The sequence below is a fragment of the Anopheles gambiae genome, chromosome 3 (genome assembly GCF_943734735.2).
Source record: "Anopheles gambiae chromosome 3, idAnoGambNW_F1_1, whole genome shotgun sequence".
Taxonomy (NCBI): Eukaryota; Metazoa; Arthropoda; class Insecta; order Diptera; family Culicidae; genus Anopheles; species Anopheles gambiae.
This window is the reverse complement of record NC_064602.1, coordinates 43,282,262-43,298,028: the sequence shown is the minus strand read 5'-3', so window position 1 is coordinate 43,298,028 and position 15,767 is coordinate 43,282,262. Positions and strand designations below refer to the sequence as shown.

General features: G+C 40.9%; 1 protein-coding gene across 2 annotated transcripts in view; it reads right to left on the bottom strand.

Moving 5' to 3' along the window:
* The window catches only part of LOC5668072 (protein WBSCR14 homolog), a 51,404-nt gene that overhangs the window by 5,642 nt on the left and 29,995 nt on the right, over positions 1-15,767 (bottom strand). For both annotated transcript variants that reach the window (XM_061655322.1, XM_061655323.1), the window contains 2 exons: positions 293-422; positions 38-211 (listed from right to left, as the gene is read on the bottom strand). In XM_061655322.1, the coding sequence (XP_061511306.1) occupies positions 38-211; positions 293-422 (304 nt within the window). The remainder of the gene's footprint in view (positions 1-37; positions 212-292; positions 423-15,767) is intronic.

Genomic DNA, 15,767 nt, shown 5'->3' with positions numbered 1-15,767 from the left:
CTACGATGAATGACATAGTGCGGTCCAGTTCACCTACCGAGTGTGTAGTTGTATTCGATTGCTTTCAGCAGATCGTCTGACGCTTCTTCCGGTACGGGGGCAAGTCGTGGGAAGTTCAGAAAGTCTAGGTCCAAATCCATTAAATCATCTAGATTTGGCTGCAGGGGGCCCAAGCTGGGCTGTATGAAGTCGGCCCGACCCGCGCCACGAGCTGAAAAGGGCGTTAGATTTGTCCAATGCTTCGCAAACGTAGATCGACGGAACTTCCCCGCTAAATACGATAGACACTTACCTATCTCTCGAGAATCGGGAAACGGATACTGGGCAAGTGTGGAGAACAGCGTATCCGTGGGCATATTATCGGTAATCATAAATATATCATTGCTGATCGGGGACCACTCCAAGAAGTCTAATTCGCTAGTCTGTAAAGAGAGCAGAAGGGGAAGTTGCGTTCATGAGTATGTAAAGCGTAGAAAGAAACTTTATGTTTAAATGAAAGAATTTATGTTTATTTTTTCTGTTGGAATCTCTTCTTCTTCTTCTTTGGCTCAACAACCGTTGTCGGTCAAGGCCTGCCAGTGCCACTTGTGGGCTTGGCTTTCAGTGACTAATTGATTTCCCCCCATAGCAGGATAGTCAGTCCTACGTATGGCGGCACGGTCTATTTGGGGATTGAACCCATGACGGACATGTTGTTAAGTCGTACGAATTGACGACTGTACTACGAGACCGGCGAATATTCTGTTGGAATATCGGTTTAATATCTAAAGTATTGATAAAATCCAGCACAAAACCAAGGCTGGTTGCGGATGATTTTAAAAAGGTAAAAGAGCCACTGTGTAAACAGCAAAGAACTATATACGCCTAGCGAACCGTACTTTACCGATCACTGAGCTAGACTGATCACTCAACTACGAAAACAGAACGAAAAGTAAAAAAAAATCAATCCATCAATATTCAATGTAATGTTGGGCACATTTCGACGAAGCTTCATAAAACATTCAATCCCCTCTGACAGAGGAAATCTATAAATTGCATGAACCAAAAAATGGATCAATTCTCTTCAGTATAGCTTTGTAGCAGAAAAAACATGCATGTGCTTAGCAACCTGCGAATGCTAATTCGCTGTCTGCAGTTCGTTGGCCAACTATCTATACAAAATCACGCTGAAGAGGACGGTTTGTTTCGGAGCACCCGGCATGCGACACCAAAGTTTGTCCTTTCCTTTACCGTATCCGTGCTGGCCTGCAGTTATTTAATGCATTGCAGCATCGATGATTATGATAAGCTTTCCGTGGACGGTATCATTTGGCCACTTGTTTACGTCGTTCATAACGCTACGTTCTTTGCTGTATTTTGTGCTCTTCCGTGGCAAACGTATCGACACCGAGATCGACTAGCAGCGGCTCTGAACACACTGCGCCAAAACGAGCTGAGCTTGATCGATCTAACTGGCAGTGTCACGGACTATCGCGTGGTGAAGCTTTTGGCGGTTGTAATTGTGTGTAATACAGTGTGCTTTCACATAATCTTTCAAGTGTACTATATTACTAAAACCCACTCTCCCGATGAACTGTTCTTGTCCGTGTATATTGTGGATTGTACTTTTATGTACTTTGATGTGGTGATTGAGCTGGTGCTAGGACTGTGCGACTGTTTGCTGCTAATTGCACACCTCCAGCTCGAACGTTTGGTGTGGATAGTAAAGAATCACGATCAAGCTGTTATGACAATTGATCGTGTGCTTCTGACGTATGTTACTACGTACAATAGCATTGCGGCCGTATTGGGCGATCACTTATGTTCGTATTTTGGACCGCTTGTTCTGTTGCACTGTTCGTACACTTGCTTAGAAGCAGCAATATGCATACTGGACACAAACCGTCACATAATCAACATTGATGGTATCATGAGTATTGTCGCAAACATTCTGTGGCCGTTGAGTGATTTGAAAAAGCTGTCTGCAGTATTTCTGCTCGGCGAAGGAGTCAACCGGATGGTAAGTCGTCCATACAGATAAAACAAAACTGTGGTGGAAAGTTGTCGTAATATTTGGTCCAACTATTGGAATTAGCAGTCAGTAGCATAGTCAGCCGGGGGAGCTTTGAAGGCAAGATACCCAAGTGACAGCTGTTCCACGAGAACGGACCTCAATGGTTGTACCACGGGACAGACACATGACATGGTACAACCCCTTCCCAATACAGCACCAAAGGTCCAAGGTCACATGATGGTGAAGTTCTTGGAATTAATCAACAGCTCACATTGCCAAATGGGATTAATTTAGGACACATGGCTTTTACTCATAGATGATTAATAGGGTTGAAAGGGGATGGGAAATGGTGGCATGCATTACCTTAGTATCTCTTTCACTAGAAAACGGAGCACACGTGCGTTGGAGGTGCAAATCTTTTGGGAAAGTTGTTTACATTACTATGCACGTGTTCGACAACATACACGTATTATTGCGCTCGTTGCGGTTTTTGGGGTTGATTTCCGTACAAAAGTGTCAATGTAGCGATCACCGTTCTGGTTCCAACCCCTTTAAGAGCACCAATAATGCAGCACCAAAGTTTATGATTCTCTTCGCCCTTTCCTTGCTGACGAGTGGACATTCGATTTTTCGTGGCACCATCGATAATTCCGTGATAGACGCGCTCGATCAGGGTACCATTTGGCCGTTCGTGTATCTTGTGCACCAAATAACGCTGTGCGTCGCTTTGTGTGCTTTGCCATGGCAAACATTTTGGGAGCGAAAGCGGCTGTCAGCCGCTATGAATATCCTTGCCCAAAACGAGATAAATCTGATCGCCCGTACCGGCGTTCGAACGGACTACCGCATCGTCAGCTGGTTGGCGATCGCTATCGTCTGCAATGGGATGTGTCTGCATTTGTTTTTTCAAGTGTTTTACATCGTTCAATATGGCGGCATGGACAAACCCTTCCTTCCGTTGTACATCACGAGCTGTGCCTTTATGTACGTAGATCTGGCAATGGAGCTGGTGCTAGGACTATGCGACTGTTTATTGCTAATCGTCCGGCTGCAGCTACAACGTTTGGTGTGCAGTGCACGAAATCTTGAACGGAGCGGCAATCAAGAGGACGATTTTCTTACGTTTTATGGTACTATGTACTGCAAGATTGCCGTTGTACTGAGCGATCATTTGGGTCCCTACTTTGGGCTTATTATTCTGATGCACTGTTCGTACGTCTGCTTCGAGGCGGCTATTTGCATACTGGATATGTATGATCTGCTTTTAAATAACAACAGCTCTGGTTTGCTTTACCTGGTTTACATCATTTGGCCGTTGAGTGATATCAAAAAGGTGATGATACTTTTTATGCTAAGCGAGCAAGTTAACCGGTTGGTAAGTATTGGCTGGATGTCGAACAAGTTCAACTATTCTAGGTAGTTGGTGCACGATTTTTACAGTAAGAAGCTTTATGATTTCTAAGTAAAATGCGACATATGGGCATCACCTTCCTACACAGCACAAAATCAACAACTATTCCATCAATGTTTAATATCGATTTATGTTTCCCTAGAAGTGTAGCATTTCATAAAACATTCAAACTGCCCTTAGATGAACAGCGAACATAGCCATCAATAACTATTTTTCGGAGAGATAAAGCACCCAAAAGCGATACAAAAAAGAATTACCTTGCAGTGCGGGTTTGTGCCAAACATAGTTGAACATGTTTGAGAACATACACGCGTTACTGCGCTCCTTGCAATGGGTCGGTCAGCTTTCTATACAAAATCACGCAGAAGAAGACGGTTTGTTTCGAAGTATCCGGCATGCGACATCTAAGTTTACCCTTTCCTTTATCGTGTCTATGGTGGCTAGTAGTCACTTAATATATCGTGGTGTCAAAGACTATGATCAGCTTTCCGTGGACGGTATAATTTGGCCATTGATATACGTGGTACATTATGCTATGCTATGCACTGTCCTTTGTTCTTTGCCGTTGCAAACGTTCAGGCAACGAGATCGCCTTGCAGCAGCCCTGAACACGCTGCACCAAAACGAGCTGAGCTTGATCGATCTAACTGGCAGTGTCACGGACTATCGCGTGGTGAAGCTTTTGGTGTTCGTAATCCTGTCTAATGGAGTTATCTTTCATGTATTCTTTCATGCGTACTATATCATTAAAAACACTGGTAGTGATACGTACTTTCTTGTGTACATGGTGAGCTGTACTTTTATGTATTTTGATCTGGTGATCGAGTTGGTGCTAGGACTGTGCGACTGTTTGTTGCTAATTGCACGCCTACAGCTCGAACGTTTGGTGTGGATAGTTAAGAACCGCAATGATACTGTTGATTCGATTGATCGTGTGCTTCTGACTTACGTTTCTATGTACAACAACATAACGAATGTATTAAGAAACAATTTAACCCCATACTTTGGACCGATAATTCTACTGCACTCATCGTACGTATGCCTAGAAGCCGCCGTATGCATACTCGATATAAACAGCTACTTGGCCAGGAAGAATCGTCCATCCATGATGGTCATCCTCGCAAATATACTGTGGCCTTTGAGTGATGTGAAAAAGTTGGCGGCAATTTTTCTGCTTGGCGAAGGAGTGAACGGTATGGTAAGTGTACAACTCTCTCTCTCTCTGTCTCCGGTAGATTCTGGCCACTGCAGACATCGCGAGTGTCTGTTTGCTGACATTGTTCAAGCAACAGCTGCACCTTAGACAAAAATAATTAGCACCGTTGATGTGTAAATACATATTAAATGTAATTTTCTTTGCATTGTAGCACAGACGGGGGAGAGACAGTTTTAGTCTCCTCTTGGATAAACAATTTCATTTGTAGCTCAGAACTGTCAGTGCGCACAAGTGTTGCAGTACAAAATCATGGACGTGTTCGATAACATTCGAGGCTTAATTCGCTGCCTTCGACTTTTAGGCCTATTTTCCATACACCAATACCGGCACACAGGCAATACGTTCGAATGCAGTCGAAATGCAGCTTTGAAATTTGTCATCTTCCTCACGATTACCTTAGCATGCAGTGGCTATTCAATGTATCGCAACATTCTCGATTACCCTGCTATGGCAGCCATGAACAATACGTCAATCGAGCCTTTCTTTTACATCGCACACACCATTACCGTTTGTGTAGTGTTATGTGTCCTGCCAGTGCAAACCGTAGGCCGGCGGCATCAGCTCGCCTATTTTATGAACATACTAATCAAAAATGAAGAAGATCTAGTGAAGCTGACGAGTGGCGGGCGTAGTACTAACTATCGCCTCGTTACACTGCTTGCAACCGTTTGCCTTTGGAATGGATTGCTTTTTCATGTGTTCTTTCATTTCTACTATATTGATGAATTTCGCCACTTTGGCGATCGATTTGTATCGATGTACATTGTGAGCTGCTTCTTTATGTAGGGGAAAGCGGGGCAAAATGGGCATGTTAAGCAGTTTACTGAATATTCCTTTGAATATGCCACAAAACACAATTTTTCTTTCATTATTGTATGCCTCCACCATTTATCTATGGATTAAAATTGCCACATAGAATGAAAACAACTTAAAAACAATAAAATAATGTAAAATAAAAGTTGATGTTTTACGAGAAGCTATTTTGACACACGGGGTAAAATGGGCACAGCCCTGGGGCAAAATGGGCATATGTAAACAAACTGTGAAACGTCAAAACACTGGGGCAATATGGGCCACAACAACTGCGCTTAGGTAATGGTCTATGCTTTTGCGCACGTTTCATGAAATGTATTTTTCATTCTTTCTTTTGATTTGCTGGTCAGAAAAGCCCTTAAAATTCTTACAAAAATATGTTATCAAAATTATAACAGTTTTTACACGTTTAAATCTACAAAATCGAATGTTTTGAAGCTGTGCCTGTTATCATTATTGAGGCGACAAATACAACACCATAGCCTCACCAAGCGCCGTATGTCAAAAGCATTTGCCCATTTTGCCCCAAGCGTAACTGCCCATTTTGCCCCACGTGAAGCATTTTTGTATTTTTTGTTATATTAGTAAAAATACGAATTCAATCGCCTTGATTGCTTCAGACAAATTGTAAAGAAATATCATATCTTTAAAAATATATCATTAAAAACTTCAACGCATCCCTGTGACACACGTTTAAGCTTATTTTCGAAGTGGCAAAAATTACATCAATATGCTGCTAAACCTTATTTTGCATTTTTCTTAGTTATTTGTTATGTAAGGGTTATGAAACTTACATGGTGTTCATAGAACACTCTAATGAATACATTTTGAGCATTGGAAAGTATCTTTGTATTCAAATAATGCTTAAATAGAGGGTGCCCATTTTGCCCCACATGCCCATTTTGCCCCGCTTTCCCCTACATCGATCTGGCGATGGAGTTGCTGCTGGGACTGTGCGGTTGTTTGCTGCTGGTTGCGCAGCTGCAGCTTGGACGTTTAGCGCAAGCCGCGAGAGAATTCGACTATGGCGTCGATACACCGGAAAGATTCTTTTACCGATATGGAGTTATACATAATCGTACTGCGTTTGCGATAAGAAACCATCTGAGTCATTACTTCGGTCCTATGTTGGCAGTGTTCTGTACCTATGTATCCCTAGAGGTGGCTATTTGTCTTTTAGCGATCGTCAACAGCATGACCAATCCTATGGGACAGTCGAAGTTTTACATTGTGGTAGTGGTTCTGTGGCCATTAACTGATGTTAAAAAACTGTTTGCTGTGATTTTGCTCAGTGAGAGGACAAAACAGGTGGTAAGTTGTTTAGTTGAAGATCAATTTTACTAGTAAGAAACAAATTGTTATACAAATTCCACGGATTTTGACGCTTCGACATGCGGTTTGCATATTTAAAGGTGAGATCGCTTGTCTGTACTTTGTAATGGGCATATAGATCAATTTTGTCTTGTCGATTCGTCCATTATGTATTCGTCCAATTTGGTAATGATCTAGGTGATGTCTTTAGTCTACGTACAATGATGATGCATTAGCGAATGCATAATGAAAGGCATATTCAGCTACTAATGTTCTGTTTGTAACACCAGCCACGAATAAAACGTTTGCTCCTTTGTCAGAATAATTGTGAACACGTGAAGTGATTTGCCACATTTCCATACGTTTTTATAATTTGTTCCACAAATGAAGTGGGTGCAAGAGATTCTTAATAACTTAAGCACCATCGGTGTAGTGTTGGTCAGGTACGACGGAGAACAGGGTTCGTACCGGCGTCCAACTACCCACCAATGTGTTACCCACTTTCTGCTCGTACTGTTCAGCATTGGGTTTTTGCTGTACTGCATATGGGAACAGTACAGTATCTTTGCGATGGCAATTTATGCATTCGACGATGGAACCTTTATCCTAAGTACGGCAAGCTTTATTGTGGCTTGGTTTGTTGTTCCTCTGGTCACCTGCGCCAGAGGTGATCGGTTGATTTACACGCTGAACAATCTGCTAGAAAACGATACCGATCTTAGCCGCTTACACGCAATACAAAGCTCCGTCCGATTGTCCTACCGGCAGGCGAAATGGTTCGGTCGGATGATGCAGTACGAAAGCATTGCGTGCTGTCTGCTACTAAGCGTCGGCTATACGATACTGTACAGCTTCCAGCCAGAAGCATGGTATCTGTACTTGACGATTGGTATTTATCTATACGAGGACCTTTGTTTGTCATGGTTGTTCGGCTTTTACTCCACGATCATGATGCACTACGTAGATCAGTTGTCGTATGCAGCGCAGCTGTTACAAGAAGACCACGCGCATACACTGGATGAACGTGTGCGAGTGTTCTGTAAGACGTATGAGCGGGTCTGCCGAGCGGTGGCGAGGTCATTTTTCGAATATACTGGACCAGTCATAGCAACTTTTTGTACGTTAGTTATGTTTGAAGGATCACTCAAGCTGTACCACGTGTACGACGTATTCATAAGGGGTGTGAACGAAATCGTTTGGACAGAACATATGCTAAACGTTATTGAATGTTTGTGGTTGTGCTTTGATGTAAAGAAACTGTTCATCGTGATGTATATAAGTGGAATGCTGCAACAAAAGGTAAGCATACATAAGGGTGAATCGTGAGGGAAGACAATTGTACCAAGAACGGGCGTACAATCGCTGTTGGCAACTCATTTCAAGGCACGAACAGGATAGCAAGGAGCCTTAATACCTAATACTTAATTATTGTAAATGCCCACCATCTACTGTCGAGAGACAGTTGATTGATCGTACTATATTTGTTGTGTTAAATTATGCAACCAATCAGTACGTGACAGAAATACTCTTGCAATGATATGGTACATCAATTTGATAGATGCTCTAACGACACCAGGTTCGGACGTGCTGTTGATACACGATCTTGGAAGTGCACGTATACGTGAATTAGTTCCTATAAATTGTTTCCTCATATTTAGTTATCCGAATGGAGTGTCTTCAAATTATGTTTCAAAGCTTGAGTGCGCTAGGCATGACTTTGGTTAGATACGACGTACGGCATCGATCTTATAGCAAACCGACTTCCTTTCAATTTTCTGTACAGTTGCTGTACTCACTTTGCTGCATCACTTTCACGTCGTTTCGCGTATGGGTGCAATTTTCAGTGCATTCGCAGATAGAGCACGAAATGCTGGAAAATATATCCTTCATTGTTTCTACCGCGAGCTTTTGCATTATTTGGATGGTGGTTCCACTGTACGCTTATGCGCGATGCTCTCGGTTGGTCCACGCATTAAACAGTCTGCAGGCGAACGATGCAGAGCTAGGTCACGTAATTATGCTGTCTTATCGGCGAGTGAAATGTTTTGCCTGTTTCATCCAGCTCGATGGTGTCTTATGCTGTCTATTACTAAGCACTGGGTATACAATAGCGTTTTGGTACCAGGGACAGCCATGGTATATATTTTTAAACATCGGCATATATATCTACGAAGATTTGTGTTTGTCGTGGCTGTTTGGAATCTACTCGGCGATCATGTTGTTCTGTGTCGCACAGTTATCCTGTGCTGCAAAGTTATTACAAAGCGATTACTATCATTCTGACACATTGGAGACACGGCTGCGACTGTTCTGTCGGACGTACGATCGTGTTTGCACGAGGGTGGCGCAACCATTTTACGAGTACTGTGGGCCAGTCGTGGCAACCTTTTGTCCGTTATTAATTTTTGAAGGATCGCTAAAACTGTTCCACGCGTACGATGTATTCAAAAGAAGTACGTATAGAACCGTTTGGACCGAGCAGTTGTTGAGCGCTTCAGAATGGCTGTGGTTGTCGTTTGACGTCAAAAAACTGTTCGTCGTGCTGTACGTGAGTGAAGTGTTAAAGCAAAAGGTAAGCAATACGCAAGGGATGTGAGGGTTTATGGAATTAACGCAGGTCGTAAAAGTAATAGACATGGTATTTAAATAATTAATCGTTAATATGCCAACTAAGTGATTAGTGTTGATAGTGTGCTATCAATTATAGATATGTCTGAAGACTAAAAAAAAAGGGAGGAAAAACACCGCAAGAATAATGCGAACTAACACACTACCCCGTGATGGTGATGCTATGATGCGTGAGAATCCGTTTGGATGTTCTTGAGTTCCTAAACTAAAACATGAATAATTGCAGAACAATCGAGCACCTTGTCCATCTGTCTTGCGTTAGTTTTGGAATAAACCAAGAAAAGCTACCAGGCTTGTCATGAGATTACCAGACATCCTCGTCAGATGATTGATTATTGTTGTAAGCGTATCATTACTTATGGAAACACTTGACATATCAGCATACACCTCTTGAACCAATAATAACAACACTTCGAGGCCTAAGGACTACAGTGAACGACAGAAAAGTGTGAATATCGTTATAAGTTAACATACAACCATGTGGTGCCTACGAATACATTTACAGTGCATGGAGAAGCTAGGTTTAACCATGGTCAAGTACGACCCTGGAAAGCATACTTTCATCAGTGTGCCGTACGCACCCTTAAAGTTTGCCTGCCTGTTTACTGCAGCTTTGGTTAGCTCTGGCTATCTTCTATGGCGCAGCCCCTTAGACTATATCGTGTACAAATTGGACACCCGAATGTTCGATATAACTATCTTCATCATCAACACAACCATTTCGTGCACCCTCTGTTTGATTCTCCCATTGCAATGCTACTACAAACACCGTCAACTCTCCAGCAGTTTGAATGCATTACTGAAAAACGATTCCATTCTTCGGCAGGCGATACTTGAAATGGGTGGAAAGCCACTCTGCTATAAAGAAGCGACCCTTTTTTCCCGCATCATGCGATGGGATGGAATTGTCTGTGTTAGTTTCTTTTTCTGCAGCTATTTCATTAAAAGCTGGCCGAAATGTAATTTCGTTCACATCCAGCTTTCTGTGTGTATTTATTTGGCAACCGATTTAGCCCTCGATTGGACATTGGGGCTGTGTTGTGTGATGATACTTGTGGGAATAGCGCAGCTTTCTCACATCGTTGATTTGTTGAAAATAGCTTCCACAAGACGAACCATCGCATTTGAACAGATCTGGCTTCCGTTATGGCAAGTGTACGATCGTGTGACGATCGATGTACGCAAAGATCTAAGCCAATACTGTGGCCCGATTGTGGTATTCTCTTCGTGCATGATAGGAATGGAAAGTGCAGTAAAGATGGTTGACGTTGGAGGAGCATTAAATGATGGCAGTGGAGATATTACAATACTTATACTTGGATGTTTATGGTTATTGTTTAATATAAAGAAGCTCATTGCTCTATTGCTGCTAAGTGAGCATTTGAAGCAGAAGGTAAGCATTTAATATACACAAAATTAATCCACACGTCATTTGAAACTGTGACAGAAAACATATAAGATGAATGATCCTATTGAAAAAAGAAACGATTAATTTCCAGAATCGTTCCTTTTTTCAATACATCGCTCGTAACGTAATGTGTTAATCAAAATGGGAATTCAAGTTCTTGTTATGTTTACTACACATTATTAATATCGCGTATTGCCACGAGATTGATTAATGGCACCGTAAACATGTCGTCTGTAACAGTATGTTGCCGTTCCGCACTCTGAACGAACCATGGCTGCTTCATCATTCGCTGAACTGATACGACCGATGATCAACACGGCCTGTACATTGGGTGTTAGTTACGTGAAGCAATGTCCTTCCACTAGTGATCGTTTTGTTATTTCCAAGTCACCCACCATCAAATTTGGATTTTGGATTGTAATCTTACTGGCAATGGGCTGTTATTTGCTTATCCGCACCAAGCAGGATGTGTTGGAACGCTCGCAGAAAGAAAGCTACTTTGACTATGCGCTGTTCTTTGTGAGCAACTTGATGCTCGTTTTGAGCGTACTGCAAATGGTATATTATGGATACACGCGGAAACATGTGCAACTTGAGTTGCTGAACAGTACAATTGGCATTGAACGAGAGCTAACGGTGTTATTAAAACGAAAAATCAATTACGGTGTTATTGTGCAGTTTACCAAATGGCTGACGATATGGACTATCTTTTTCTACGCAATAATCATGCATACGCTGTATGTGTTTGACCATCTCCGTTACAATACGTTCATTTTAATGTACATCGAGACCTTGCTGTTGCTGTACGCTAACAATTGCATAGAGTTTACGATCATTATCTGCTGTACAACGCAGATGACTCTGTGTCGGTATCTGAAAGATTTGATGAATGCTTTGGAAGCAAAAAAGCTTCCCCTTGCCTCCGAATTGTATATGTATTTTAAACTAATCGATCGCATAACAGTATTGATAAACTTTCATCTTAGCCAAATTTATGGATCATTTGTGGTATTTCATTGTATGTATGTACTGTTTGAAAGTGCATCGATCTGGTTTTCGTTCTTGAGTGCGTCGTCGAGCATGCAGTTTCAAATAGTGAACGAAGAATCGAATCTGATGTTGCTGTCCTACATTCTATGGTTCTTGAGTGATTCAAAGAATGTTCTGCTAGTGGCAATTTCGTCGTCCTTGTTGCAGCAAAAGGTAATCAATACATGATAATTTTATTGATTGCAATGGAGAAGTTTATTGGAACTCGAAGCATTGGTTATTGAATAATAGTTATTTAAATAAATATTTGAATGTTTAACACGATATAATCTTTGTTTTAAAAAAATAACATCGGAGCGAACAGTACTCATACACTATTTTACATACAGTAAAACCCCTCATAACGAGTACCCGTTATAACAAGTTTTTCCTATAACGAGCAAATCTAAATGCTCTACAAATACCCCTCTCAGCGAGTAAAATCTCGCATAACGAGCAATTTCATGTTTGTTTAGTTTCAATACTAAGAATCGTTAAATATCAAGCTTTTCCATAAGGGTTAGTATATAAGTGTGGAGGAAAAGTGTAAGGGAGGTGACACATTAACGCCCACTGGCAGTCCAAAACTCACAAAGTCATACAAATATCGAAAAAAGCCGTGGGCGCGACCACTCCAGATAACTCTTTACAGGTCAGATAGCGAAGCTGTGAGTTTTTCTGAGAGTTGCTTGTCGGCAAGTGGGATAAGTGAGGTAGTGTCCTCAATTTAATTGCTCCATTTCCTTACTTTTTATTTGATAATTAAAGGAGCCTTTCTTCGGGCCATGCCGTGGAAGTAAACAGGATGTGGATTTTTACTGTATAGGGTACTTCCCTAAGAAGCGTGTGTCACAAGTGTGAGGTATATTGATAACTGTGCTTGCATGCATTCTTGATTTACTTGCGGGTGAAGGCTAGAAATTCGAAACGAAGAATTGATCAATCCATTACTGTTGCCTATTGAAGGTGTTCCGTATATTTGTGATGCATAAAATCTCTATCTACCTGCACTTTTCTTACACCTGGAACCAATTATTTCATTTTTCATACAAATTGTGTAAAAAAGAGCCTCCCACATAACGAGTTTTTCGGCACGGATTAAACTCGTTATGAGGGATTCCACTGTAGTAGAATTTGCAAGATATGATGTGTATAACGATCGAGGACATGACATCATAGAACCAAATCGGTTGTATCGTCTAATACAGGGATCTAAAACTTTTTACTTCGCGGGCTACATTACTTCGCGAGTGCCGTTGGTACCCTTTGGTAATTATGTTTAAATCTCGTTTTGATAAGAAAATGCTAGTTAAAGATATCAATTTCATTTTGCTATTATTCCTGAGATGGACTTGGACTAAGTTTGATGCAGAATATCTAGATCTGCGTATGTGGTGAGAGGCTCTATCCATTCGAGATTAGACACATAACAATCAATTGTCTATCAATCGGATGACTTGCTGACTGTACCAAGAAAACAATCAAGCCCAAAATAATCCAAATAGGTGAGATACGGTGTCGGCTGATTTGGAGACCAAATTGACAGGGGAAATTTACAGACCTACGCGAAATGTGCGTTGCAGTTTCATACACAAATGATTTTAAATCTTTACTGCTTATCCGTGGCTTAATAATTATAATGAGAGAGTATAATATTTGTTAATATAAGTATTTTAAAATCCTTTATTTTATTTTATTTTATTTTTTATTGAGCATATAACTGTCCATATAGAACTTTTCGTACAACAGTGTATTCTACTGACAGTAGTTCTATTGATATACCAAGAATTTTAAATATCATAAATAAGCCTTAGCCAGTTTATGATTCCTACTTTGAAAAAAATACGCATGACTTTTAAGTTGTTTATTTTCGAATAGTTTTAAACGCTTCCATTAATAAGTTTGATACGTTTAAAAAATGGCTAAATGACCTTTGAATGTTTTTTTCTTTAATTTTAAAACAGTGCTTTCGTACAAAAAGTATTGAAAATTTTTTGTTGTGCATGTCTGAAGAACACGGTGGGGCTACGATTTTATCAATGTAAATAATGAAATGTAACTTAAAAAAATCAACAACATACGAAACAATTCATAATTGTTAATCAACTCATTTAAATAAGGAAGCGTCATACTACCATGTTCCACAATGTACACGAAGAGGACATTTGAATCGCAGGCCGCTCGTTACGAATATGGGAAGTAAATGAACGTAGTGAGATGTTGATAACAGAAAGGATCGTTCGATGATTAATTACTGTTGAAAGCGTAATTATGGGTACATTGGACTGCTATACACATATATATAAAGCTCTCAATGCACAGAAAGAACAAGAACAGTTCTAGGGCTGAAGGCTACAGAACACGTCTGGAAAGTGTGAACCACGTGTACAAGTGAACAGACGCTATGCGTTGCATACGGGTACAACTGGCGTATATGGGAAGGCTAGGTTTAACCATGGTGAAATACGACTCAGAAAAGCATACTTTCAATAGTGTGCAAAACGCTAGATTTAAGTTCAGCTGCCTATTTGCTGTTGCTCTGATTAGCTCAGGCTATCTCATATGGCGCAGTCCCATGGACTACTCCGTGTATAAGTTTGACAGTAAAATTTTTGATATAACTATTTTCATCATTAACACAATAATTACAAACACCATCTATATTATACTACCATTGCAATGCTACTGCAAGCATCACCAACTTGCAAACAGTTTGAATGCATTGCTGATAAACGATTCCATTCTTCGGCGACTAGCTCTACTGGTTGGCAAAGAACCACCCTGCTATACAGAAGCGACCTATTTTTCCTTCATCATGCGATGGGATGGAATTGCATGTGTCAGTTTCTTTTTCTGTTCCTACTTTATGAAAAATTGGGTTATTGATGAATTCGTTCACCTCCAGCTTTCCGTATGTATTTATTTAGCGATGGATTTAGCTCTCGGCTGGACACTAGGGCTGTGTTGTGTGGTAATGCTGGTTGGCATAGAGCAGCTTTCTCACATTATTGATTTACTGCTAAAAGCTTCCGACGAGCGAGCCATTGCCCCGGAACTGATCTCACCCATCTTGTGGGATGTGTACGATCGTGTGACGATCCATGTACGCAAAGACCTAAGCCAATACTGTGGTCCTATTGTGGTACTATTCACATCATTGTTCGTACTGGAGTGTGCCATATCGTTGGTTGACTTGGGTGGTTTATTATATGACGGCAGTGATTTAGATATGAGCTTAATCGCAGTTGGAGCTTTATGGTTACTGTTTGATTTCAAGAAGTTTATTGTCCCGTTTCTGTTGAGCGAGTGTTTAAAGCAAAAGGTAAGCATTTTTCCAATAAAATGTAATCATTGCATTCATATGATGAGTAATTTGACAAAATAATACGTATTATATTTATCCATCTTCTTCTTCTTCTTCTTTGGCACAACAACCGTTGTCGGTCAAGGCCTGCTTTTTATCCACTAGTGAAGTGAGCTTGGCTTTCAGTGACTTATTGTTACCATAGCAGGTTACCATAGCAGCGTCAAGTCGTATGCGTTGACGACTTTACCACCAGACCGACCCTCACGGTAAACCAATAATATGTTATGTTATGTCATATGTTCAACACAATGTTTATCATGTTTATCGTGTTATGCGTCAATCAGAATGTAAATAATTGTTTTACGACTTCTAACATCATTATGTAAAGAATTGTAGCGAGATTGATTAATGGCGATAAAAGTACATTAACATGTGACAGTGTCTCGCAATTCCGCTCTATGGATGAGCTTTGGATGCCCGCTTAATTACTACTACGGCTAAGCCGTAACACAGGAGTACGTTGAATATGACTGTGTACGTTGAGTGAAGCAGTGTCGGTGCACTGTGTATCGTTTTATTATGCCCAAGTCTCTTACTTGTACCATGAGATTAATAGTTTGTGTTGTAATTTCATTGGTAAGTGGTCGATTT